The sequence below is a fragment of the Epinephelus fuscoguttatus genome, linkage group LG21, assembly GCF_011397635.1.
Source record: "Epinephelus fuscoguttatus linkage group LG21, E.fuscoguttatus.final_Chr_v1".
Taxonomy (NCBI): domain Eukaryota; kingdom Metazoa; phylum Chordata; class Actinopteri; order Perciformes; family Serranidae; genus Epinephelus; species Epinephelus fuscoguttatus.
Window position 1 is genome coordinate 32,441,101 of NC_064772.1, and position 27,796 is coordinate 32,468,896.

At 41.9% G+C, this 27,796-nt stretch overlaps 1 protein-coding gene across 2 annotated transcripts in view; it reads left to right on the top strand.

Moving 5' to 3' along the window:
- waca (WW domain containing adaptor with coiled-coil a) overlaps positions 1–27,546 on the top strand; it is a 29,970-nt gene extending 2,424 nt beyond the window's left edge. The window contains exons 4-13 of one of the 2 annotated variants that reach the window (XM_049564752.1): positions 10,414–10,505; positions 11,508–11,623; positions 11,752–11,867; positions 17,203–17,457; positions 21,520–21,642; positions 21,928–22,079; positions 22,323–22,447; positions 25,292–25,490; positions 25,594–25,721; positions 26,178–27,546. In XM_049564752.1, coding sequence (XP_049420709.1) covers positions 10,414–10,505; positions 11,508–11,623; positions 11,752–11,867; positions 17,203–17,457; positions 21,520–21,642; positions 21,928–22,079; positions 22,323–22,447; positions 25,292–25,490; positions 25,594–25,721; positions 26,178–26,247 — 1,376 coding nt within the window. In that variant the 3' untranslated portion in view covers positions 26,248–27,546. The remainder of the gene's footprint in view (positions 1–10,413; positions 10,506–11,507; positions 11,624–11,751; positions 11,868–17,202; positions 17,458–21,519; positions 21,643–21,927; positions 22,080–22,322; positions 22,448–25,291; positions 25,491–25,593; positions 25,722–26,177) is intronic. The other variant, XM_049564753.1, reaches the window with a different exon arrangement.
- Positions 27,547–27,796: the final 250 nt, after the last annotated feature.

The following is a 27,796-nucleotide window of genomic DNA, read 5'->3' on the forward strand; positions in this document are numbered from 1 at the left end:
GGACTAACACACCCAGATAATGTGACTGGGAGTTGAACTACTCCTTCATGCATTACATTAAGTCGGAACCAAACTGGCTGAGGTGCTCTGCTGTGCTCCACAGTGTCCACAGCTTTGATCCGGAAGTCGAATAGCATTAAATGCGTAACAGAAGAAGCTGTAAACAACATGATGAAATCTACAACCAGAACCGTGCATTTTCTGGAAGGACGAAATGCACAGAGCTGTAAAGTTGTCCGCCATGGTACCAGTTTGACGCTAGCTAACTGTAGCCAATTTGTTTGTCGATTGTTTAATCTGTGATGTTATAGGTCAATCAGAAAAAGGTCCAATACCTACAAGCTGAAAGGAGGCATATTGCCACCTATTGTAGAGGAGTCGGACATACTTCACTCAATAAGTCGATTCCCCTCCCGTGCTTGTATACTGGGACAAGGACAGTAGTCCAATTTATTGGCCTAGTCGAGCTGTAACCGTAGCTCAACTTAATTGTGCTTGTAAATGTAATGAGTGTTCCAGGGTTTCCCTTGCTATCAGAGATGTCTGGTAGAAAGATGTGCCAGTTGGTGGGTTAGTTTGACGATTAAGGGCTGAAAATATGACCATGAGGAAAACAAATACTGTTTTGGGATTTGGTGCACATATTTTAAGAGAGACAATGTTATTGAGGTAGATGAGATATTTGAGACTGACTGTCATTTAAGGCTTCAGACGACGTAAGACCAAAGTAAGTGCTGTGATAATTTCAGCAGTTCCCTACTATTACTATCACTGTATAGTCTGTAGCCATTAACCCTTAAACCGGGTGCATTTTGGTTTAGGCAGCATCAAAAGAGGTTTCTAATATCTGCTAAATATGTCATTACATTGCAGGCCAAGTGATTGTTTTATAAGCAGTGATGATTTGTAAAATAAAATTTAGCATTTAATGTGTCGTGGTCAAAATGACAAAGTGGTCTTGTATGTAATTTACCATGTGATGAACTTAAATCATCAAGAGCTTCTAAAGAAAAGAATATAGGTGTAAAATAATCATGACGATAACTGTAGGTAGCAAAACACAGATTACACATTGGATGACTGCCTTTTTTCAGTTTTTAGCTTTGTGTTTTATCGTACATGATGTCTAGTGACTCTGATTAAGTAAACCTAAATAAATATTACCGTCATCCACCAAGATTTAACATCTGATTTCAAAGTTAAGCTGAGTCACAAATGTGAACAGATGACTCCCTGATTCATATCAGTATGAGCATCCCTGTTTTCTTGTAGTTTCCAAAGCTTTTAAAAGGAAATGTGTGTTAGTTTTAAAGTGATAATGGACTGCTTTATAGAGTTAAGTTGCACTAATCAATACTTGTACATGTGCAATAGGTCAAATGGCTTGTAATGTGAAAGGTGTTGCATGTAGTGATGAACCCACAGAGAGTTATCACCCAACTCTGCAGCCTTCCAGCTCATTGTTTTGGTTTTCTGGCTCACAACTTAGCTGTTATGGTTGAGTTTCAGTGTTGTCATCAACCCTGTCTTCAGCCACAGCAGGCAGCTGTTCTTGTCAAAATAGCTCTGATAAAGCCATAGAGTTTTTCCACTGGTACTTTTTGCTGTGCTGAGTCAAACCATGTCACACTGATTTGCATTTCCTTTACAAGTTCAAATGAGCCAAGTTGCGCTCAAGTTGGACCATCTTCGGAGTTGTGCCGAAGTGCACTCACCTGCTTTCAGTGACGTCAGAAGGGCTTTGTCATTATTATTTAGCGTCAGCATTCAGTGATGATTCACCGACTTGTTTCAATAAAATGCATCACAAATAAAACTACATCAGGACCCATCAGCTTTCAGTCTAACAATGACAAAGCCTCGAGGAGTGAGGGCCAGTATTTTGGGCTAATCCGTTGTAACCAGCGGGTGTCTGGGCCAAGACTTACTCTTCCGTGTGTCGGTATTTTTGGTTAATCTCTGTAATCCGATATCTGCATATGACTGCAGATACATTTTTTAAAAAGCTAATATAAAGCTAACTCATTGTCAGACAATAGCCAGTTGGTTCCAAAATGACATTTAGGCCAGTACTTTCCACCTGCTGTTCAAACGTGATTGGTCAAGAGTACTCAGACTGCAAACAGACACCAGAACACTTGTGGTACCAAAATGTCATCCCACGGATTCTGCATATGTACAGATTAAAAATAAAGAAACTGTCAGAAGAGAGATGCATATTTCATGTACAGCAAGCTAGCTATTGACTGAGAGAAGATAATTTAGTTCACTGTACCGTTCAAAAGCTGCTTGTAGCTACCTGCAACTATTGAGGTGGATTTTTTTCTTGCATATCAGTTAACACACGTTTAATGTCATCAGGATGGTTTTGTCCATTTCATTTGTTGCTGTTGTCCTTCGTGGATTTCATACGCTTCAGTGATGATCAGATCTTCGTCATTTACAAAATGTATATTCAGATTATGAGAACTGCAAATATTTTATTTCTTCACTTGAAAAAAGAGGTCGAGCATCATTCTGAGATGCTGCAAGAAAGCAGGCGGAGAGGGACACGTGGACAGCTAAACCAAATTATACTTGATACGGCCTTCAAAATGGTTTGGATCATCTAGGTATGTTAAATGCTATGAAATTGTAACCCTAGTCCTGGACAAGCTGGGAGCCATAGACCAAGAAAAGGATAAGGAGGAGGCCTGCATTCTAGTAGGCTTAGCAGAGGAGCTGCACATGTTGGTGTGATTTCCCTCTCTTTACATCAGTATTTGTTACAGTCTCAAACGACTTTTTTAAGAATTCTAATTGTTGCTGTGCTCCGAGTCCTGTCAGAGATTTTAAAGCTTTTATGTTGAGCACATAGGGTGTCTTAAATAGCTGTACACAACAGTTAAAGCATTAATATGAGGCTAACAACTATTTGCTCTGTAAAGATGCAGTGGAGTAATGGCGTCATTAGCAGAGTGTCACCGTGTGTTTTGTAGTTCAAGTTTCTCTGTGGGTTGTCGTGGTAGCTGGCTGTGCACAGGTTAATGCTGATATCGGGATGGCATTGTCTTGGAAGCATAGCACCCATCTTCTTGTTTCTACACTTTCTGTGTTACAGCTTAGCCAAGGAGGATGTAGATATAATGTTTACAGCTAACACTGTCACGAGCACGAGACACTCGTCCTTGAGTAGATGCACAGTTCCTTCTGCGCTGTTGTATGGTTGGCAGGTGTAGTTAGATAGAGACAAGAGAGTTTTTCAAATGTAGTTTTATTTATTTATTTGCGCTTTGAGCAACACAAGCTGAGTACCATCTAGTTCTATTATATTGGAGAGAAGGCAGACATCCCTGCAGCCGTTTTCTCTGACTTGGCAACTCACACCAAAACAGTCTAGATTGATAAATAGCACTACAGATAAGAGAAAAAATATGTAGTTTTGATTTGGGGGTGAACTGTCCCTTTTTAAGATGTATCTTTGAGTTTCAAGGATATGTGAGTATTCCAAAGGCCTGTACAACAGACCTAAGGTAACTGGGATGTAGAGATCCTGGTAACATGAAAAAAATTGCTGCTTTTCTTGAGATCTGGTTTGTATTGACGCTGGGAAATTGGTCAGTGGCGTATTCTGATGTGTTGACGCGCATCAAGATACTGCCAGTGTGTGGGCTTTAATCGAAAACAATGGATGTGGGCCTTTTGACGCACGTCATGCGTCGCCAATGTGTGCTGCCCTTTAGAGCTCTTTCCTGTGCATACTGAGTTCTGTGGAGTCTGAATCAAACGCTGCAAGGAAAGCCAAACAAACCATGCATGCTCATTAAATGGTCTGTTGTCATTTCAGCTAAAGGTGAGAGCTCTGCATAAGGTTGTTGGCTTCACTTGTATAACAGCAGGCTTGGGATTGTGTCGTCTGTTACAAACCTCTTCTCATTTGCAGCTGCTAAAACACCATCTGTGTTTTTATTGATAAGGATGGCTAATGTTATTATGTATTCTTCAGGGTTCTGCAGCAGCTGTGGGGATGTTACAGTGGTGACATTATGCCACACAGGGCTGTGAGAGGTTGATTGATAATTTGTTTACAACTAGTCCTGTGTGGTTGTACAGTTGAAATCCTAAATGTATCTGCAGTTTTTCTTACATGTACATCTAATACCCAGGGGTGTAACAATACACGCATTCGCATTGATCTGTTAGGTACACATTACAAACTGAATGATACACAGACTACACAAAACACTGATACAAAACACTGCTCGAGTGAGACACACTGGGAGGCAGCTAAGCTAGCTTGTTGCAAGATGGTTAGCAAAGTCATTACCAGATCAGAAATAGAAGATCCTCTGATAATGAATAGGTCTGTTGTTTGGAGCCACTTTGGTTTCACTGTAAATTACAGTGAAACCAAAGTGGCTCCAAACACCAGACCATGAGGGCGATTGCGAGAAAGTCGTGGATAAAAATGCAAACAACGAGCTACCGCACAGCTACAGACTCTCCTTAGCAGCTAACCCAGTAGCACAGTAGCAAACATGACCCCCGAGCCATACTACAAGCCGCTGCACAGCCACAGATTCTTTAGCCAGCAGCACACACGGTTGCACAGCACAATCCTTCGAACCAGGACAGGATACAAGGGCCGCTGAGCAGCTAAAGCCTCTCATTCTGCAGCTAACGTTATCTCAAAGCACACACCAACAGCAGTGAGCAGTAACTGCAGGCGGGCCAGGTAGGTGATTTGGCCGGAAAGACTGAAAACTACGTCAGTGATGGCTGTTCTATGATTATGGCATTTAACAAAAAATGTTAATTCATGTATATATTAAACTGAAAAGCTGAGAGCTTGTTAGATGTAGCAAACTCACAGCTGACACAGTGGGCAAAAGAAAAGACACTGATAGTATGCGCTCTGACTTGGGTAGTAGTACGTATGGTAGGGGTCATGTTAAGGGTGGCTCCAGGGTGCCATCGAGCAGGCTTTTTATCATGTGATTTTGCAGTTTCCCCATGTGAGCTTGCAGCTCGGCACGCATCCAGTAGGCGAGGGTACGCGGCGTCGGTCGCTCCAGATCCGCGGCCCTGTGTAGCGCGGCACAGATGGAGTCTGTGGAAACTAGGGGTAACAAAGAGCGACATGATAGACAGAAGTGCTCACTCTGTGCAGAGCTAAATCTGGAGACTGAAATGTCCCATTAAGGACACAGCACACTGTAGTGTTGTCACAGTACCAAAATTGGGACCCATGGTACGATACCAGTGAACATATCATGGTTCTGAGTAGTATCACGATACCACAGCAAAAATGAGGCAGATGTGCCTTTTGTCATTTATAAAAAGATAAATCACTTTTCTATAATACATCAATGATATTTCAATGGAATAAATTACTTATTGACTTATTCATACTTCAAAAACAGCATCAATAAGTGATTAACATAGGGGGGGTCAAAATAAAATAAATAAATAAAATAAAAATCAACCAGCCACCCTCCTCCTCTGATAAGTTAAGAACAGTCCCTTAAGTGCGGTGAGGTTTGTGGACCGTTACCTGCCACAAAGAGAGAAATGTGAACGTCTCATTTCTCCTCCAACACATCACATACCTGTGTGCTGTCACGGCTTGGCCGTTCAGGTACTTTTGGAAGAGGAAATTATTGGACCTGGAGCCAGGCTTCTCGGTCGCCGGTAGGCCGTTATCTTGCGGAGGCCATAGTGCTCCGCTGTATTCCTGTCTGTGACCCCCGTTCAACCCACAACCGTTAGGATTCGCCTTTCGTTTCTGCTGCCAGATGAAATCTGTACTCTCACAGCGTGCTCCTGAATGATTTCTTTTGCTCGCACAAAACTATTTTTAGTCGCAAATGTGAGTTAAATGCTCGCACCGTAGAGCTCTGTGGAAAACAAATCACTGTAGCATATATAAACAAATCTAGCTCACAAGTAAAAAGAAATAAATAATAACTTTCACTGCTTAAAGATACTCAGTAGCTCAGCTAATACCTAAAATGTCACCGGAAAACAAACCACTGCAGCAGCATATTGAGTGCCAGGTGACCAGCGCGCGCCATTATTTGACGGCGCATGGACACTCACCCTCTTATGATTGGACTTTGAACTTATCCCACAGTAGTGAGGTACCATAGTACTACGGTACTCCAACATTATGGTATCATATGTACCGTGGTGTTTAAGTGCCGCAGTCTACCATTGGTACCAGTATACCGTGCAACACTAGCACACTGTAATACTGTTGTGATTGCAGGTGGACTGGGTGTTGTTGTAGTTCAACAAGACTAATAGAGTGGGAGCTCGTCTGATGAAGTTGCCTAATTAATTGCATCAAAACCATTTCAGAAGAGTCTTCTGCTTTAACTTTTATTATTATCATTATGATCCCATCACTCAGACCACATTAAGAGGTGGTCTGGGCCTCACATGGCTACGTTCTTTCAGCAGTGTGAACGCCAGTGTGTCCTGGACCACATTGTGTGCACCTCTATTACTAAATAAGATTTTACTCATTCTAAATAATAAAGACTTTAAGTGTGCAAGCAGCATTGCAGTCCTCTCCATGGGAGGGAATATTACTTCTCGCTGGGAGGTTTGTCGTACGGTTTGCAATGACACGTCTGGTCGTTGCAAACGGAAATGATTCACGTCTGTATTTACATATTGAACAGGCAAGTCAGATCCAATCACAAGTCACCTGAGAAACGCGTTATTACTGGACATAAACAGGCTCATAGAGTCTTTGGGGAAAAAGGAGTGTCAGTTGTGGATGTTCAGTTGATTTGAGCAGCCTCTTTGAACACATTTCTAAAGTTCAAACCTAAAATGCTGCTCACACAGAAGCACTTATATATCCCAATGATGCTCTTTTTGTATCGCTTTTTATCCACACTGACATCACTAATTGAAACTGCTGGCTGCTGTTAGTTTTGTGTTCGCTGTGGTTCACTGGTGGGGCACTTACTATACTGACAGCACTGTGTGGTTGTAGTGGTTCAAATGGAGCATAATGCAGTGTTTTTGACAGCTGGCATACACAAAGCAGAGCATCAGAAGAAGTGGACCGGGCTTTATATATCAGAGAAAAATCCAATCCAGAACAGTCAATTGGTCTGAGTCCTGATGTGCCCCCTGTCATTGAATTCCCTATCATTAAATTGCCTCTGCTGGTAGTCTTGAACCATAATTATCTAACTTTACTATCCAGTAATTTTCATCAAAATCTGACACTTAACCAAGTTAGGAAAGGTCAAAACATTCTGAATATTAATAGAAAACACAAAGTTAATCATGCAGGTGTGAGAGCCTCTAGGTCACATGTAGAGGTCAACTACTGTTCGTGTGCCACCCTAGTATACCCAGTGTGGGGACCATGACATAACATGCATGTCCTTGGTGTAAAAAAGGTCTCACAAAAACAGCTAGTACCTGATATGATCTGTTAAAACAACAAAGTAAAATATCAAAGGTCAGTCAAAACGATACCAAAACATACCCACGGTGCAACATAGTGTTGGATTGTGCTGTTTCAAACTTGATCTTTGTCGATGAGAACATGTAATCAGAGTTCTCAGTGATTGCCCATCAATGCATAATTTTGACAGTCATTATTCACCTGGAAAAAGATTTTGTTATTGACGCAGTGTTGAATTTGTTTCCCACAGTTAATGTAGCAAGGTTTGCAGGATTTGATCATGAACTCCAGCCAATGGCCACAAGATTAAGTTGCCCCCTGTGGCCACTTAGTTTTATCAGGTCCCTCTTGAGATTGAGACTGTGTGTCTCAATGAGATTACCCGTCTAAATAAAGGTAAAATTAAATTTAAAAAATCCCACTACTGTGTGCATTTGCTAACGTTACAGTTCTACAAACATCCTGATTCATTTGTGTCTTTCAGGTAAACATTTTATGAAAACAGCAAACAGTACTCGACACCCACTAGCCAGGGCATGAGACAAACAGCATCCCCTTGTTCTTGTGACAATAGAAAATGTGTTAAGGACAAACTGAGATCTTTCCCAGGATGCCTATGGGATGAAAGGGGTTGTGTATATATGTACAACTATTGCTTAGCGAAGGACAAACTGAATCGAGTGACTCCGACTGAGCCATCTTCATGCTGTTATCACGGAGAGGAGAGCTTGTTAGCTCTAAGTAGTTGCAGTAGTAAGCAGAGCTCTGTGGTGTTTGGCTAACAGAGCTAACAGCTGATAGTAAACGGCAGTTTAATGTGACAATGCAGCCATGTGACGTTACTGAAGCACTTCAGTTCAGTGCAGTTTGGAGATAATGTTGAAAATACTTTGAGTTTGGGCTTACAGGCACTTATGTCATTGTTTCCATTTTACCAAACTTTTGTCAGAGATGAAAGTCAGTTAACAGATTGCTTATGCCTGTCTTTACTGAAATACACTGCTAAGATACTTGTACTTTGATAACAATCAGTGTATGTGGTTGTTATTGATTACAAAGTGCATCACATAAACCAAACAGAACAAATCTGAAATATATCCTGTATCTTTTAGTGAGTGACTAATGACTTTTTTCTACAGGGCAAGCAAAATAAAAATATACTTATTTCCTTAAAATTTTAATATTGTTTTTTATTATGCCACTGACAACTATAGATGATAACAAATTAAAGAAACAACTGACTGTGAACTATATCTGCAAGAGAATATACCATATGTTTTGAAAAATATTTTCATTCTGTTGACGTCTTGACATTTATTAAAGTGTCACAGTTAATGAAGGCTGTGTTAAGCTGCATTAAATTGTCCTTTCTGTGGGCTATTGTTTTACATAAACTTACATTTGGACCATCAAAAATGTGCTTTGGCCACTAAATTTAGGGGCTTGGTTGCCTTTTGGATCAGTGGTGAAAATATTAGTGCCTGTCACTAGTTTCGGACAGCTCTGTCGCATCTTTAAATGAGAGAAATTGTTTCTCCCTTGTTAGTGTCAGTTATCAGTTTGTATTATTGACACACACAGTTGTCAAACAATTATTTTGTGACAATGGTAACAATAAGCTCTCAACTGTTGCATTTTTCAGTGCTCACCTGCAAGGAAAATTAGACAAAAATGCCCTATTAAATGCCACAGATTACAAACTAAAGTATTATTTTGCACTGCTGGTGATGCCACAGTCTGCTGCCAGTCCTGTAAGTGTACATATTGCCACAGACTGTGCCATGTGATCATGAGGAGAGAGATGCTCTGTACATCCTTACTCTCCTTTTGCTGTATGTACGAAAACCTTGTCACCATAATTCTTTGATTCAAGTGTGCCTTCCCTCTTCCCCGCTGTGGTCTGCCTCCCTTACGTGTAATTATACCACCCCAACGCCATGTGAAAAATTTTACAAATGTCAAAATTTCCTGAAGTGCTTACAGTTGTTGCATCTAATAATAGTTGGGACAGAGCCGAGACGATGGGATGAGCAAAAGCAGGTTCAGTCTTAAGTGATTGCTCTACTTGTTCTGTTTCCTGTAGTGCTGTTGGTGGCATTTCCAGATCAGAATCTCCAGGAAGGCAGCTTAGTACCGCGACAGACTGGCAACACACTTTTTAAAAAGTTGACTGCACTGTAATTTACATGAGAATCCCACAAGAACATGGTGAAATCTTTTGTCATCAGTCCAAAATGGTGGCTCATCGTGAGGCTCCACAAATAGCAGACTGATTTAGAGCTTTGGAGGCGGCTTGAGCAAAATTATGAGTGTCAGAAATGTATGAGAGGAATCCCACAGGGTGACTGCTGCTACTAACCACAATTACAAACCAACAAATTCCAATATGACATGAAATTAACCAGATTACAGTGGCAAGCTAGCGTAAGGCTTCTGCTATGGCTTTACAATCATCATCCTCCTCTTCTGAGGTTTCAGTGCAAAAAGAACTGCCAGCGCTATGACCAGAGCTTGTTTGTTTTGTTACATGTACATGAGAGCAGAGCAGATAAATGACGTTAGTTGATGACATACTGCTTCAGTCTTCCTCTTTTTCTATCTACATTGTAGCTCTGATTCATCAGGCATTCACTGAACCATCTGACATGCCTCTAAATTGGTCAGAACAGTCTGACATAGTCTGCAGCCAAGACTTTATAATCTCTGTTTTGCACAGTGTGAAATGCAATTAAGTTGCAAAATATTTATTGCACAGTTTTATACAGTATTTTTTGCTTGGCACTTTCTCCCAACAGGAACGTTTAGTGTTATTGAGCATATTTCTAAAAGCCAGACATTCAATATTCGACCACCTTTTAGTCTCAGCATAGACCGCCTCAGGCTGGTGTGTATATTTTGTTGTAGTTCTTAGCCAAGCCTTTCACATTTATGTGTATGAACTTGGCACGCTGTTGTTTTCGGCTGTTACTGACGGTGTCTTTCCCTCTTGTTGTGCTTTCTTGCAGGGACCAGTTATTCTCCACAAGAAAATTCTCACAACCACAGTTCCCTTCATAGCTCCAACTCACATTCTAACCCAAGCAAGACCTCAGACACAGTAAGTGTTGCCTCGACATTAGCACGTTGGCAGACGATGGACCAAACATCATTTTCCCACTACAACAGTCTGAATTGTTTCTTGGTAGCAGCTGCTGTTCTGTAGTTTCACAGCTTTGATATTTTTGTTGTGCACTCTTGATATAAAGACCACTACTTCGATAACAAAGATAACATCTTGGAAGATGGTCTATTTTTTAATTATCAAAGGAAAACTGTGCGCAGGGATTAATGCAGACATCATTTAATATGTTTTTTAAGATAAATAAAAAGTCCATTCTGGCATGATTGAAGATTTCTGCTTGCTTTCTTTCCCGTCTTGTAATGTCTTTAATTTTGTTCCCCTCTTACCCTCATTTGCTGTTTTAATTGCCACAGAAAGTCATTTCCAAGTCATCCCATTTGGTTAATAAATGTGATTTAATCAATGATAAATAAGACATTACATTACAATGCTGATGTTAAAGCAGACACAAAGTGGGTCTCTGTAATCCTGTTGCTAAGCACGGCACCACCAAGGAGAAAAGCCTGATGCAGCCGTTTCATTATCTGCCATCTGAAGTGCACTTGTTGAACAGTGCCGATAATCTGTGTTTTGCCACAGAGTGGGATCAGTGACACTGTGTTTTTGTGAAGTTATCTCCAGTTTGCCTTTGCCTCGGTAATGGATAAGCTCTAATTTTCTCTTGCTATGTGTTTGCCTTACAATGTTGACAACACAATGCAGCACTGGTTTACACTGTAAATTCATAACAAATGAGCACAGAATGCCACTCACGATACAATGGACCTTTTTGAATATCAAACTGTTTCACTTTGGGGAAGAGTCTTGAGCTGTCTCTGAAATAAGCCTTCCCTCCCACTTACAAAGCTTCTGTGGATATCTCTTGTACATTTCAGATTTCATTACAAGCTCTTGCATCACACCCCCTTAACACAGGAGCACACAATTGCTTTCTGTCTGGCTGGCCTCATGTTCCTAAATATTTGCTCTTCTTCTCAGCCTTACGAACCCGGCGACGACTGGTCAGAGCACATCAGCTCGTCTGGAAAGAAGTACTATTACAACTGCAGGACAGAGGTGTCCCAGTGGGAGAAGCCCAAAGAATGGCTGGAGAGGTAGCTATAATTCCTTTACTCGAACCACTCAGTGGTTTTATTTCAGACTGCCTTTTATTTCAGGCAGTGCATCGTAAAGGTCGATACATGGCTAATATATGTTTGCATGCTTGTTTCTGTGTTTACAGAGAACAGAGGCAAAAAGAGGCAACAAAGACCGCGGTTGTCAACAGCTTCCCCAAAGACAGGGACTACAGAAGGGAGGCGATGCAAGCGTCGGCAGCCCCTGGCTTTACTGCTGCTAGTAAGTCTGCTGCTACTGATATCAGTGCATTGCATGTCTATATATTTTGCTACTTTGCTTGGCTGGCCCAAAATGTCACAGATGTACAGATCTACCTGAGAGGTGGTGCAACAATTGTGGTTATTGATAAGTCGATGATGACTGTTGTTGAGCTGATCTATGGCTGATGAATGCTAAGAACTGCTTACCAAAAGACTGAGACTACAAATGCTGAACCACGCATGTCTCTGTGGCTTTTAAGCAGCATACTCTGCCTGTGCACTAAAACTAATCTGGCGATCAGACTGATTGATTGCACCACGTTGGGCCGAATTCATTCCAGTCTTGACAGAATGATTATGCATGATATGGTTAATTATTCTCATCATTTTTCTCCTGATTAAATTGCAGTCTGTTCTGATTAACAACGGAAAGTATTGTGGTGTGTTCTGAGCGGTGGTTGCTTTACAACCCAGCTCATGAGGTTTCAGTGCAAAGCCACAGCTTACCTCGGCGTTTCCTGTGGAATGACAGCTTTGCTTGGTGGGGGTGGGGGTGGGGGTGAAGATTTGGTTATAGCACTTGATTTCAAAATAGATTTGGCAACTAGAGCTTCCCCTAAATTGATTGATTTAATAAAGTTTAAAAGTTCTCAACTTCCCCATGTAGTATCCCAAATTTAGCATTTTCCGTAAGCCCCTTTTACGCTGCCTCCTCAAAGTGGGAATTTTGTGTTGTTAGTCCACCTCTTCACAGTATAAAAGGTACAATTGCAGAAGGGTGACAGTGTTGTCTCGCCTTTAAGCCGGCTCCTGAGGTACTAACTGTCTGTATGAATGGGACAGCTGGCAGGACGGGATCATGGGCGGCACAAGTGTGACGTTTTGACGACGTGTTACATGTGTGAACCACAGCGGGGAAATTCAGAAAGTAGCTGATAGTAGTTAGCAGCTAACTCAAAGAAAAACAGTGGCTAAAAATATCGCAAAACAATGAAAATGAGGTCCAGGAGCTACTTACCCTCCAAGCAGAGGAGCAGATCAGCCACTGCATAACAGGGACAATAAATGATTGGCCATCTGTTGCCATAGTTATTGTGTATAAAGTGCTGCTGACATGTATGTTACATGTCCTGCAAGAGGCAGACACTGTGTGTGTTACGTCATGCCCATCACACCTTTAGCTTCCATGATGTTGGCATGCTGTTTAAAATGACACATATGGAGCTGCATGATGCCGTCGTCATTTGGTTTTGTGTAAAGATTTGAAAATGGCATAAAGGAGCATCTAAGTAGTGGCCCTGTAGCGCAGTCTCTGTGTGAATGGGCTTAAGTTTTTCATTGAACCTGCATCATAAATTAGCATTTCTCTGTTTCAGATGAATTCATGTTTCTGTTTTGGTGCAGTCACAGGCAAAATTCAGTTTTCACGCTGGTTTGCAGGGGATACCTACCAACACAATCGTAATTGTACTCTGCATGTACTCATTCAGTTTGTGCTTCTGTCTGTCTGCCAGAGCTATAAAAGTAGAGACCATTTTGTGATGGGATCTCTTCCCCTTCCCTGTTTCCAGCCCCCTTGCTTGGACTGCATCCATCTTCAGACTCAGCCTTCACTTTGATCTGAAAACACCTGTAAAGTTTCGTGACTGCATCTTCCATGATTACGAGGCTATTGTGTTCAAAGTCAGACAGACAGACAGACAGACAGACAGACATGTAAACACCTGCTAAAGTACTCTGAAAGGCTTCTGTGGTAGTCCCTAATACAATAGGTGTCTCCAGGACACACAAGATTCACAAGCTGAAAACAATACAAGCCGTTGCAACACAGCTGGTAAATAAATCTGTGTATCTTGGTTGAAATAGCCGATGTGTGAGGCTCCTTGTCTTTGTATATTTCCACAATCTTAATATCTGTTCCCCAGTTCAGGTTGTTCAGACACACATTGTTGTGGCAGATATCCCAGTCCCAAACAAGAAATAGAATTACATCACAGCAGTCAGACCTGAAATTAAACCTTCTCTCAGGTATAGCTGTCGTCTGTTGTTTTTAAAAGAATCACCTCAGGCTGCTGCAAGGCAACTCCAGGCAAAATGTTGCAGAGTATTTTTACTACACAGTGACACACCTCTTAGAATATTCCCAAACTACTCGAGCTGTCGCTTAATAGATGCCATTTTTCATGAATAACCTGTTTGTGAATACCAATTCACCACTCCCAAGACACTTCCTGTCAGACAGACGTGACACAATTGTGTTAATGGAGAAATGCTTTTGTAAGTTATTATTATAGAAAAACAACTAACAAAGACGCAAAATGATTATGAGGTTAAGTGTTCTTGCTGCAGTCATTATTTTCTGATGACCTGCCATCACCGTGGCAACCCCGTCCATTAACGTTGCCTGATTTATAAATGAAATGAGACTGTCACAGCAGGAGACCCTGTTTATTTGATGTGAAAAGCCAGTGTCGATGTGTAGAGCTACTGTTACACTTGCTACACATATTTCATAATAAATGCTTAATTTGATGGCAGGGTGGGCTTTTTTTAGGCTTGGCAAATCTCAGACGTGCTTGTAATGAAGACAGGTCTTTTGGACACAGGGAGGGCAGCTTGCCCACAGCGTCAGCACTGACCACAGCTGCTCAGCCCTGTTAGTCCGGTCTATAGCTACACACTGTAAAAGCAATCCTACAACAGGAGCTGTGCGATGCATCTATGAGACGAGGTGGACGGAGAATTTCTGCCCTCATGTCTGGGTGTTGTAAAAGAGAAACTGAAAATGATGTAAAGCTCCACAGGGGTTGTTTACGTGGAGCTTTTTAAAATATCTCAGTTACATGTATGATATACCAGGTGCCAGATAATACTTGTGAGAGAAATACAAAATTCAATATCCTGAGTATTTATTTATGCCTCTGCTCTAGCAACAGCCGTGGCTGGAGGCGTCATGTTGTTGGATCCCCCGTCTGTTCATTTATATGTACGTCCCATTCTTGTAAATGCGATATCTCAGGAACACCTGAACGGACTTTCCTCAAATTTGGCACAAACATCCACATGGACTCAAGGATGAATTTAGACACTAAACTTTTAGAGGTCACAGGCTACTTAGACCTCTCAAACATGTTTTTCAGCCACAACTGAATAATTAATATGTTTATGATAACACAATTTCACACAAATGTCTAATGGGATAAAATGATGATGTGATGACAGTGTATATCCAAAAGGTCAAAGGTCAGCTTCACCATGATATAGTAATATTCTACAAAAAAAAAAAAAAAAACATACTCTTTTCTGGCCATTATTCAATGCCATATCTCAGGAGCAGAAGGGGAGACATTTGGTCAGATAATGAATTGGTGACACTAATCTTGGGTGTCCAAGATTAGTCTTAGTGATTGTGTTGATCTTCTGCTCTCCTGGGTTGATGATGACGTGTGTCAAGCATCCACGCTTCCCCAAAAAAGACACTTCACAGAGTGGTGCATGAATGAGTCCTTAGACGCAGAAATGAAGCAGCATTTTTGCACTTGCTGTTCAATTGTCTTGAAGTCAGTGGGGTTTTTTTCTATGGGTTTTTAGCTTGATGCTTGAAATAAGGTTTGTCTGTAACACAAGCTGATTAGATTTTTTTTTTTACCTTTTAGTTCTACGACATAAAATACATCAGTAAATACCCCACTCTTGAATTTTGAAGCTTGATGCTAACAAGTGGCCAAATGCGAACGTCATTACACCTTATGCAGCTTTACAGCCTCGTTGTGGTGGCGACATTAAAGTCATAGGACCGTAGTGTAGTTTGTCTATAACCTAGTGTTAGCTTTTTACTTCTGGTGATTTTCATTGGTCAAGATTATCTTGCTGAACAGAACATGTAAGTATCATAAACTTATGTTTGCCACAGAGCTAGTTTTCTCGAATAATCAAACATCCAATAGAACAAATCCTACTGACTTTTTGCTGAGTGAACCAGGGTGACAAAAAAACATCATCCCTGCAGCCCTCAATACCTTTTATATCAAATTCCTTTTAAGCTTTCACTACATATATTGTAGAAGTCTGGACAGATATGGATGTAAACTGCAACTTGAGTGGTTGGAGGAGGCATACAGGCCCATGCTAGTATTCTTTTTTTGCTCAAGCAAAAGCACTACCTGTTGCCTACATTGCTTCATTGGATATGTCGTGTTCAACTTGGACAAATTAAACAATCAATTAATTTTGAATTCATGTTGCAACAGCACGAAATGTGAGACACAAAAGGAGGAAATACCACTTGCAGGGGATGTATGATTCTTAGTTTATTTTAATGTTTTCTTTGTTTTTGTGTTTTATTAACGTATTCAGTTGTGCACATGCTTCAGTGAAAAATGCAGAAGGTGTTTCTGACGCCAAGGCCCACGTTAGTAGTTTTAGATACTATATGAGATACGATTGAGCGATTCCAGTCGGAGTAACAGATAACTGCATAACAGATAAAAGTCTCAAAACTTCTGCACAACTGTTTGTAGTACAGACAGGATTACAACTTGTAATACTCTGTTGAAAGTCACAAAGTAGTCTACCAGGAATGTGGGCTTTTATGTTATTAGCCAAATGCTGAGGTTGCATCATGTTGCAACAAACAAACCTGCTGCAACTTTTGCCAGACGACCTGCGTTGGCACCATGCTGTCGCCAAACTGAATGGTCCAATTCAAATGACTGAGAGGGCTGTGTTATTACACGCAGGGCTCAAGTCTGTCTGAACTCACCTTAAGGCCAATTCATTGGGCTAGGGTCTGCACTGTATGTACTGATCCCCATCCTTTGTCCTGTTCTTAAGTGGTTGCACAAACAGTTTTCTTTTTTGACTTAGTGACTTAGTGCTATCAGGAGGTCACCATTATGTTTTCTTGTTTGCATGACTTGCAAGTCTGTACCTGTTCAAGAGTATCCTGGAGTTTGATCAAACCTTTAAAAATGGTTTTTGGTTAGCCAGACGTTTCAGGTATTCTGAAGTTTTGGATGAATTTGCCAGAAAGCATGTAATGCTGCCATCTTTGTATGCAAGCTCAGTTTTAAATTTCACGTACATCTTACTATAAGTAGGGATTCAGAATGGAAATGCAGCTGGACTGGTTGCTCTGTTTCATGCAATGCTTCTGTCTGTCTGGACGCCTAAGGGTGTGATTACAATCCATAATGGAGCTGATCACTGTGTGAGACCGTTAGTCATTCTCCCAGAGCCGAGTAAATTAATATACAGTGTTATCAAAAAGGAACTGCATTGTTATGTAGAGAAAACTGATTTGTGCGACTGCCTTTGTCGATGAAATAACACGCTCCTTTCTGCTGCTGTTACAGAGGCAGCCCAGGTGGAGAAGCCTGTGACGACCATTGCTACCCAGTCCCAGTCGTCATCCTCTGGCTCAGGGAGCTTGAACCCTTCATCGGGGCCCCCTGGATCATCAGCCTCCACGGTGCCCGTGTCTCCGGTCCTTCAGTCCCCCGCCCCTCCACTACTCCAGGACCCCACCTTGCTTCGCCAGCTTCTCCCAGCACTTCAGACCGCCCTGCAGCTCAACAATGCCAGTGTGGACATGGCGAAAATCAACGAGGGTAAGAAAAATGCACGATACATATGTAGTTTTTACGTTCAGTGAGCTGCAGTGGCTGTATTTGACAAGCACTAGTTATAGGGTGATGCTTTGAAATTATATGCTGCACTGCTTCCTCAGCTTTGGTCTGACTTCTCAGTGTCAGAGGTGTTGACATGACATGATGATGTGTCCTGTGGGCCTGAGCACAGGATTGAGACCAATCTAACTTGACATCTCCATGGTTCTACTGCATTTGTACTGTTGTCTGGAAAAAGAAAACTTCACGTCTGGGTACTCTTGAAAAGAAGTATTTGTACAATCCTATTGGAAGGCAAAAGTGTTCATAGTTGTTTCAAACTGTTGGAAAAGCCAGTCGCCAGAGAGGGGCGAGATGCAGTAATTGTAAATAGATAGTCTCTAATAGAAGGCAGCTGCTGAGCCTGCACATATATGCCATTTGGGCTCGCAGCCGTGATGGATTGTCAGGCGCAGTGCCCTCTGATCTCAGTGTTGAGAAGGTGTAGGGGTTTCAGATGCTGTTTGACCACCTGACAAGCACTTCTGTTGGAGTACACAATGAATGACTGGCTTGACAGTCAGTGTTGTGCCAACACTGAGCAGAAAACTTGGCTGACATTGCACAGGGCACCTCATGCATCCTGGCTAACTGAGTTATGAGGTCCAACCCAAGAAGCAGCAGTGCATACGTACACCTCTGCAGTCTGGATGGTTGAGAGACAAGTTAGAGAATCTAGCTCGGCTATCTTAACACTCTGTGGCTTAAGCTACTCTACTGTTTCAGTAGATGCATTACTTCTGAAAGGATGCAGTAAATGTAGGGTACGCACCTGATTATATTCCCTGATAATGCTACAGTGTGAACCATCAAATCCATGCTGGAATCCTAAAAACAGGTTGCATGACTTTACTGGTTTTGAAAGTGTCTCTCAAGTCACAGAAAGCACTGAGAGTGTAACTTGTTATTATCGTACTGTGTTTTTGTTCGGGTGCTCTGCACAGACCTGACTCCTGCCCGCCTGCCGGCTCTCATCTGCAGCTCTCGTGAGCTCTGTGATGGCGGTGTTGGTGGGGCAGAGTACACAATAAACAGATTTTTAGGTTAATAAAATGTACCTGAAATCTAGAAAAATCATATGTAGGATATTACTACAGACATTCATGTTATCTTAAGTGCAACGTCCACTGTGACAGCAGGTAGTGTGTAGGCTAAAACTCATGTTGATGCTTTGCCGTAGAGGGGATGCAACATGTTTTTGTTTTTTTTTTGTTTTGTTTTTCCCACTATAATGCTACATTGTGATTTTGGGATTGTGCCACTGATAGATTATCTATTGACGTGATGATGACCTTGTGATGTTTTACTCTCCAGAGGATGCAATGTTTTGAAATAATATTTTCAGTGATGGCTGTCATTCTCTTACCAAAAAGAAAGAGAACGAGCATGCTTCTCAAAATGTTGAGCTATTAAATCTATACAATAGCATACTTATTTTTTTAATGGGTCATCAAATAAAAGTTCTATCTCTATGGGATTATCACATATTACTAGGGTTGCAATGATATGAGATTTTCACGGTACGATAACTGTCTCTGAAAACTTCACGGTATTACGGTATTACATAATTTATATTATTATCCATCAGAATGACTAGGCCTGTCACGATAACAAATTTTGCTGGGCAATTAATTGCGTCAGAAAGTATTGTGATACGCGATAATATTGCGTAATATTATGATTTTAAGATCATTTTTATTATTGTTGTAATTTTGCTGTTTTTAGACTTTTTTAAACTTATATAATGATGATAAAGTCATATTGATGCAAGTACACCCTTTTAAAAGAGAAATAAACATTTATTTCACAAGAATATTTAGGAATGCAAAAAAGAAAATGTAAATATCCGAAATAACGCATTAAAAATATAGAAATAAATAAATAAATACAAAAAAATAGACTGTCAGTCTCTCACTCTCAGGTGTGCAGCTAAGTTGGTCGTATTCGCTCTTTTTGTTGAGATGGTTTTAGAACAAACCCGGCTCGTCCAAATAACTGGGCTCCCCTCTGTCATTTGCTTTAAATCCAAAACACTCCCACACAGGGGCATGGCATTTGGTTTAGGAACAAGTTCCCTGTCTTTCTCTTACGCTCAACTCTCTGTTGTTTTCTCCGCCTCGTCTCCCCTTTACGAAGATCGCACTGTGTGTGTGTAGCCCATAGTCCCGCCTCCCCCACAGAGACAAAGACACTCGATGACAAGAGCTTTCCCTCCGTTCATTACGCTAATGAACCAACTCACCTGGCTGCCAGATGATGCACGGCAGTGAACGCTCTTGTCGTCTCTTTGGTGGAGAGAGACAAGGAAAACAAACACGCATGAATACGGCAATTAATCACGGCCAGAAAAGTTACTGTCCGCCTTTAATTTACCGTGCAATTAACTGACTTATCGCATATCACGACAGGCCCTCTATGCCCTCTATACACAGTGCGATTTTAGCAATCTTATAAGACCATTGCATGACACACTGTGAGATGTGGATCTAATAAACTTTGGTACAACATCAGGTTTAACGTGCAGATTGTACGATGGCTGTTCACTACCGAATCGCAGGTTACAACGTACGTCAATATGCAGCGTCATCAGCGTGCACCGCATCAACCTGCGTCATCCATCTGCGCCACCATAGGTAGCTTGCTCACCTGGAAGTTGCAGTTCCTTCCATGCAGCGTCTCTTTTCTCGCAGTCATGATAGAAGCTGGAGGAAACATCACATAAACAAGGCTTCTGCTGCCACAGCTCCACCAAACTTTCCTCTTTCTGGGAGTTGCACAGACCTCTTTTGTTCGTTTTACCTCCATGGCAAGCGACCATTTGTTTGGGTTTAGCGCTGGTGACCATTGTGTCATTTCATGCTGCATTTCTATTGGTTGATTAGTAGACGTAGGTCGTAGCAGCTGTCAAATTGAGATAGTCATCCTAAATCTCTGACACTGTCAGAATTTTATCTCAGGTTATCTTTGGTCGCAAGATGTTGACAACGGCCGTCCTTGAATCTGTCTCACAGTGCGACGTAAGACCACCATTTTAGAGCCACGACCAAAGATATCGCCATGTTTCTCCCACGATGGCCATCTTTTGTCTAGGACAGCCCAAAATTTCTCAATGTATAAAGGCCTTAAGAATGTCCCTAAAATATTTTAGATAAGTAAATGAAGAGACAGACGTAGCTGCATGCTGAACGCTTATCCAGCAGGTTTGTGTAGAAAGTCAGTGCCCTGCTGCTGTTTCTGGTTTTTGTATGCATATGATTATAAGCAAAGATGACCTCATCATAACGGCCCTCAGAGGTTAGTCGATGTGGGTTGTGAACTGAATCAGGATAGAAATGGTGATCATGCCTCCATCAAATAAACACAACACGTGACAACTAACATCACCTTGTTCTTTGACTAAATTTACCTTACAGAGCATAAAATTACATACAGAGCAGAATTGGGCATACACACATTGCAGCTGTGATACAACTGTAATAAAGGAAGGGGGAGGGCAGAGGGTACAGTCAGTGTTAAAGTGCATAAGCTAGCTTGAACAGGTGGGTTTTGAGACAGGATTTGAAGTATGTTAGGCTGTGGGACTGTCGGATGTGTGGAGGTATGGAGTTCTAGAGCCTGGGGGCAGTGCAGCCCATGGTGCTGAGGCGTGAGGTGGGAATGGTCAGGAGATGAGCAGAGGAAGAGTGTAGGGAGCAGGAGGGGTGTACTCCTTGAGGAGGTCAGAGAGACAGGTGGGGGCAGGGTTGTGGAGGGCTTTGAAGGTGAGCAGAAGGATGCTAATTGTCCTTCTTCGTTGTTTTTTTCTCTCGTGTTGTCCTGTTAATGCTCTGTCTTTTAGAGTGTTTGATTTGTTTCAGCATGACAGTGTTACTAGTGTTTATTATGGGACACATTGCTGTATTTGACTGTTAAATCCACTCTGCTCCACTGTAGAAACCACTCTTAATAGCAGGACTTAATGCACCAGTGCAGGGGTTAACACTGTGTCTGTTTGCCTCTCCCCAGTTCTCACAGCTGCTGTCACACAAGCTTCATTACAGTCGATGCTCCATAAGATCCTCACTGCTGGACCATCAGCTTTCAATATCACTACTATCCTTTCTCAAGCTGCTCAACTCTCCAACCAAGGTAAATGAAGCCAACGCTGTCCCACTGCTGTGTGCACATGTAGTCATTAGTGTGTGCTGTGTACGTAGGGAACCTTTAGGGTTTCCTGTCTGTTTCCTGTGGGGTAAATGGTGATAGCATCAGCTAACTGACAATCAATTTCCTAAGTTGTACTAAACTCAAGTCTTTTAAGATTTCACTGATCATCTGTGCACTCAGTGTTTTTCTTGCTGGGTATCAAATAGTAGATGGTAGTAGATGATATTAATCCCGTGCATTGTCTTTCTTTTGTGTGTGTGCATCTAGCAGCTCAGCAATCGAACCAGTCACCCATGTCGTTAACATCGGACGCCTCATCGCCTAGGTCTTATGTTTCTCCAAGGATCAGCACACCGCAGACCAACGCTGGTCCCCTTAAACCCCTCCTCAGCACGCAACCGGTCATCTCACAGACAAAAGTAAGGCACAGGAATTGAGTGTGTTCAATAAGCATGTACAGCATCCAGCTGGGTGGGAAAATTTTGGGACGTTTTCCTCTGGTATCTCAACCAGACACATGAACTCTCATTTTTTTTAGGTGATGCATGTTGTTAAGGAATGATGACAAATGTATTTAATGAAGCTTACCATCAATAAGCTTGTGTCTTCATCATGTTGAGATGCTTTGTCTTGATGTGGTGTTTCTGACTTGCTGTGTTCAGGTGAGCACGCCAGTAGGGAAACAGGCATCTCATCCCCAGCCCACATCCCAACAGTCCCTCTCCAGCGATAAGCAGCACAGTCATGATGCCACCACGGCCTCCCCGCGCACCCTCCAGCGCCAAGGGTAGGTACAACCACACGACTCGCCCAAAATTCAAAGAGAGGAGTGAACTATTCTTTACCAGCACATGCACGATCTGCCATCATTGTCTAAAATATCTCAGACTTGTAAAAGCCACGAGCACTGACGCACTTCTGTGTGAAACCATCTACGCATGTAGGCGAACAGAGTGGAAATACTTCATCTGCAAAAATGTCAAACAGCCCATTCACATCAGCTCATGAATGGAGTTTTTATCACCACACAAGAAGCTAATTCCTGACTGCAGATTGTCTTCATTGTGTTATGTTGTGGCACCATCTGCTGTTCATCAACGGAACAATGAGCGGCTGCTTCATTCAACAGTCTCATCTGGATTCATTGAAGTCATTCATTGCTTTTTGTGTCACAGTTTCCTAAAGGGAGGCAATTAGTGGTTATTTTAATTAAAGTCAGCGTAGAAGATAACTGTCATTGTGTTTCTCTGGGCACATTGTGAATAGATGCAGTGTTTACACAAATATTTAATTACTCACGGCAGAGTGCAGTGTCGCTGATAGCTTCAAAGTGAATAACGTGCTCCGAAGTGTCATCCATGACGAACTGGAAACCGAAGATGAGCATCCACGCTCCAGTCTTTAGCTCGCAAGTAGCAAAACAGACTCCTGTCAGTTCATTCAGTCTGTCTGTCTCTAGGCCACACTTATAATTTTCTCCTGTTTTCCACTCCGTGATCCCAAAATAACACTCACTCAAACTCGCTGGCTTTACAGTTACAGACATTTGGCTGTTAGTTAGATCTATAAAGTTGTAGAATAACACCGTGTCTACACCAGAATATTTTTTCAGTCACCCATCTTGACATTTGTCCCTGGCTGTGGAACAACGTGCACTTTAATGCAACCAGCTTTGACCCAAAATGTGAAGGGGGCTTTAAAACATACTTTCCCTGCTTGAGCTCTACACGTGTGGTTGTTCATGGACCTGTAAGTGCCGTCAAAGTGCTTCTGAGTGCACAGCAGTACTATGACTGAACAGAGCCAGTGTAGACACTAACAGAGAACTGCAGCAGCTGCTTTTGCTGGTATAGACATCAGTTTTTCCGCAGCAGGGTTCGAAATACCTCGTGCATATGCAACATGTTGCCCGTAAAATTTGAGCTGTGCATGTAGATTTCTGTGGTACATGCAGCGGTGCACGTAACTGACAACTCTAATGTATATTCAGGACTCGTGCATGGAGGGACAACACAGCACAACACAGGGCAACAGCGGCATTGAAAACCATTGTGGATGAACCAACTATGGTTGCTGCCACACCATAGTGAAGTCAGTTTTATGTTTGACAGACACTCACTTCAGACAAAGCAGCTTCCTCCCACCTGTACTCCACTAGGTGCAGCTGTGGTTGCCGCCAGAGCTGATTGTGGCTAATCTAGACAGTGCTTTTGATTGCACCAGATGTACACCAATGAGTTTCAGGAGTGTCACCCCATGTTGGCAGTTGGAGGACGGTTAGCTCACCTCCAGCCCTCCATGTGACTGCTGGGAGCTGACTCACGTTTCATCAGTGTATTACTATTCAAATAACACTAAAACAGTGTTTTTCAATACCTTTATGCTGACTTATTAGTGAAAATTATGCTAAAAAAAAATATTAAATTTGTCTCATGTAGAACAGTTATTTTCATTAATAATGTGTAATTCATTGATTTTAAATTTATTTTGATAGAAAATAATGGTAGTTTTTTCCAATAACTTCCATTAATTGTGTCCACGTGACTCAGGTGTATTTACTCAATATATTTTAGGGTTTTCTCAATTTTTAAAACACATTTTTATTGGGGGGGGGGGGGGGTTATTTTCAATATCAGTGTGACATTTAGCTTCAGTCACATTCACAGACGGCATTGAAAGCTTTTGTTGTCAGGAGAAGTTGATATTGAGGTGTAGAGGTCAAGTTACAGTCAGAAATATTTATGTATTTATTTACTTATGTTGCTATGTTTTTGTGTAATATAGAAGAAAATAAGTCCTCAAATAAATATTTATGTGCTTTAAAAAATAAATAAAAAAGTTTCCATTCAGTTCTCTTGAGATGGAGAGGATCAGATATATTATAAATGAGCAGGTGAATTTATTTGATGCCATTTTGCAACCTTTTATTTTGTATCTGGAGAAGATATTAGTGTAATTCCATTTGCAGATTCTTGTTACCAATCTAATGAAGGATCCTTTGATTTTGTTTTGAGTGTCTCAGTTGGGTGCTTTGTTTTTCTATTGTGTGTGTGTGTGTGTGTTTGTTTTTTTTTAATTAATTCTAAAAGAGAAAAGTGTCTTATCAGTTTTGTAAATGCACTAATTTTCTTTATTTGTATATATTTACTTAGGATCTGTGACACCACTCGGAATAAAATGCTTTAATTGTAAATTAAAAGAAAAAAGTCTCCATATTAGTTTTGCTTAGAGGCTGCTCAAAATGTTTCTGATTAAATAAAATTTGAAGTTGTTTCTCTGTAAATTACCGTGATTTCAGTCGGATTTGGCCCAACAGTGAGTTAAAGACAAATACACCCAATAATGCAGAAAAACTTTATTTTTTGTGTGTGTGTGTAAGTAAATTTAATTTTCAAAGGTGCACAGACAAAAGTATTTCTATTTGTTTTCCACTGTCTTTTGAGACTTTCTCAACTCAAGATTTAGTTATTTTTCACATGAAACCTTGATGACACTGAGCTGCTTAACCAAAATTATTTTCCTGCAGTTGTTTATTAACTGAGACCTGTATTCTGCCATCAGCTACACTCATATGATCACAGTGTTTGTCGATGTGACGCTCACATGCTTCCTCCACCTGTGTTGATTGCAGCAGTCAGAGGAGTCCCTCTCCGGGTCCCAACCATGTCTCCTCCTCCAGCAGCAGCACCGCCCCCAACTCTGCCTCCGCTCCCCCCACCGCCTCAGCAGCCCGGCCCTCCTGCTCCTTCACCCCCACCCTCGCTGCCCACTTCAATGAGAATCTTATCAAACACGTGCAGGGTTGGCCTGCCGAGCACGCAGAGAAACAGGTTTGTACCACCGACATTTCACCATCATCTCTGTTATTGACAACCTAACGTCACTGTGGCTGATTCTAGTTTTTCACTGGAATATTTGTTTTGTCGGACCAAGGCATCAAGACTACGTGAAGAGGCTCACACCATGGGGAGCATCTGTATGTCTGAGAACTGCACCGAGCTCAAAAACCTCCGATCCTTGGTCAGAGTCTGTGAAATACAAGCAACATTGCGTGAGCAGAGGTGAGGATACATTTTTGGTCTAGAGGCATGCACCTGTTGGTGTGTAGAACCAGGTTCACACTACACGACTTGTCAGGTCGCTTCAATGTCACCTCACACACCTGTCTGTCTTGATGTCGTGATTTTTATACTACGGCCCCGTTTCCACCGAGTACGGCTCGTTAGCTGAAGCTCGCCGATCAGTTCCCCATCAGGTCCAGATATTTAGCCTGCTAGATATCTGGGGAGCGTCTGCGATGCATCAGTGAGCCTCTTAGCTTGCGTCTTTGAAGCACTGTTTGGCGAGCACTGAGCCAGGACCGATTTTCCTCTGAGCTTGGGCTTTGTCAGGGAGCTCCTTGAACTGCCTGCAAGCTCAAAATCAGGACTAAAGTCGTGTAGTGTGAACAAGGCATCGAAGTAACCCTTGATCCAAGTACACACACAAATACTAACTGTTCTCTTTGTCTCCCACAGGATACTGTTTCTGAGACAGCAAATCAAAGAACTTGAAAAGTTGAAGAATCAGAATTCTTTCATGGTCTGAGAACTTCTGGTGGCGAGTCGAAGCGGGAGGTTGCGGGGGAAAAGGGGGAAGACCCATTGCACATAGTTGGAAGCTGGAGGGAGAGCAGTCGTTCAGTTCCTCTTGAGCCCAGTCTTAACACACACAGGAGCTGCAGTCGGGTTGGCTTTGGACCGATGGGGCTGGGAGAGCCAAGAGGGAGACATGAAGAGCTGTTGGAGGGGGAGGGTGGGGTGGTTTACAAGACTCTGTTTTGTAAAGACCCACTGCGGGGAAAAAAATGTAGATTTCTTGTAGATGTTATTATCTATGTTGTAAATATGTTTTGTAGATTGAAGCCATGGAAAGCCATGCCTATCAAAGCTTTTGACATCCAAACTAATCAACGCCTAGGCGGCTACGTTCATTAGCTAGCCTTTCGTTCATGTTAACTCGTCCGCAGACTTAAAGCTTCATTTTGTCAATTCATAGATCATTGAACCATTGAGCGTGTGTGACCTGCACGTTAACAGAGGAGGATGTTTGAAGCCATTTATATACACAGAAGCCTAGCATAAAAACATAATACACTGGTGTCATTGTAGTTTTTTTCCTCAAATACTGGTAATCTGATTACTGTTTAGATTCTCTTCCTGTGCCCTTCTTCTTTGGGTGAACTGTAACCTGTACTCAGGCGCTGTGAACATCCCCTCTCTGCAGGTCTGTCACGACTGCTCACTACGGTTCAGTGATCTACTTGCAGCTTCTGGTGGCCCTGCATGTCCCAGTCTGAAAAAAAAACAGTGCCTGGTGGTGTGGTGGAGTGAGTGATTTAAAAAAACAAAACAAAAAAAAACATTTTAAGAGATGTGATGGCGTGCTGCTTTGGACCATTCCCACCATACCCTCCCCCTGGCCTCAGCCCTGCCCTGCCACACCCTCTCAGAGACATCAACACTTCACACCCTCCATGTAGTTTTTCCTTTGTGTTCCAACACTTTTGGTTCCTCTTTTCTCCCCTCTCCGACACTTCTCAAGACGAGGTGGGTACCACTGGTTCATTCCTTTGTACAGTTGTTAACATACAGTGGAGTTCTAAGAAAGAGGACGCAGAGTAAAACAAAAAAAAATGGTTTTATTTATAAGAGTTGTAGTGACGAGCAGTAAATCACAATGATATCCACGTATTTTTCATTTGCACCCAGTTTAGGTGTGGTGCTACAGCTACAGCGGGTTTAGAGACGGATGTATGTGGATCGCCTCTTGTGTCAGAGCAGGGTGACAAGAGGTCACAAGGTCAAATGTGAAATGTATGTATTGTAATAAACATGTTCAACTAAAGCGAGCACTGGTTATTTTATTGGAGTTTATTTGGTTCATTCGCTAGTGCCTTGTCCGAAGTCTTAAGTCTCATTTTACCTGCAAAGCCCCGCGTTTTATTTTCATCCTGTTCAACAAGATCTTCTTTTTCTGGCACGTTCCGCCCCTCTTATTGTTTCCTGTCCCCCACTGTTGAAGAGCAGGGTCCTAAGCTGCATAAAGGCCTGTTTTTTTCCCCCCACCATACTATCTATCGAGTCTATAACTGAAC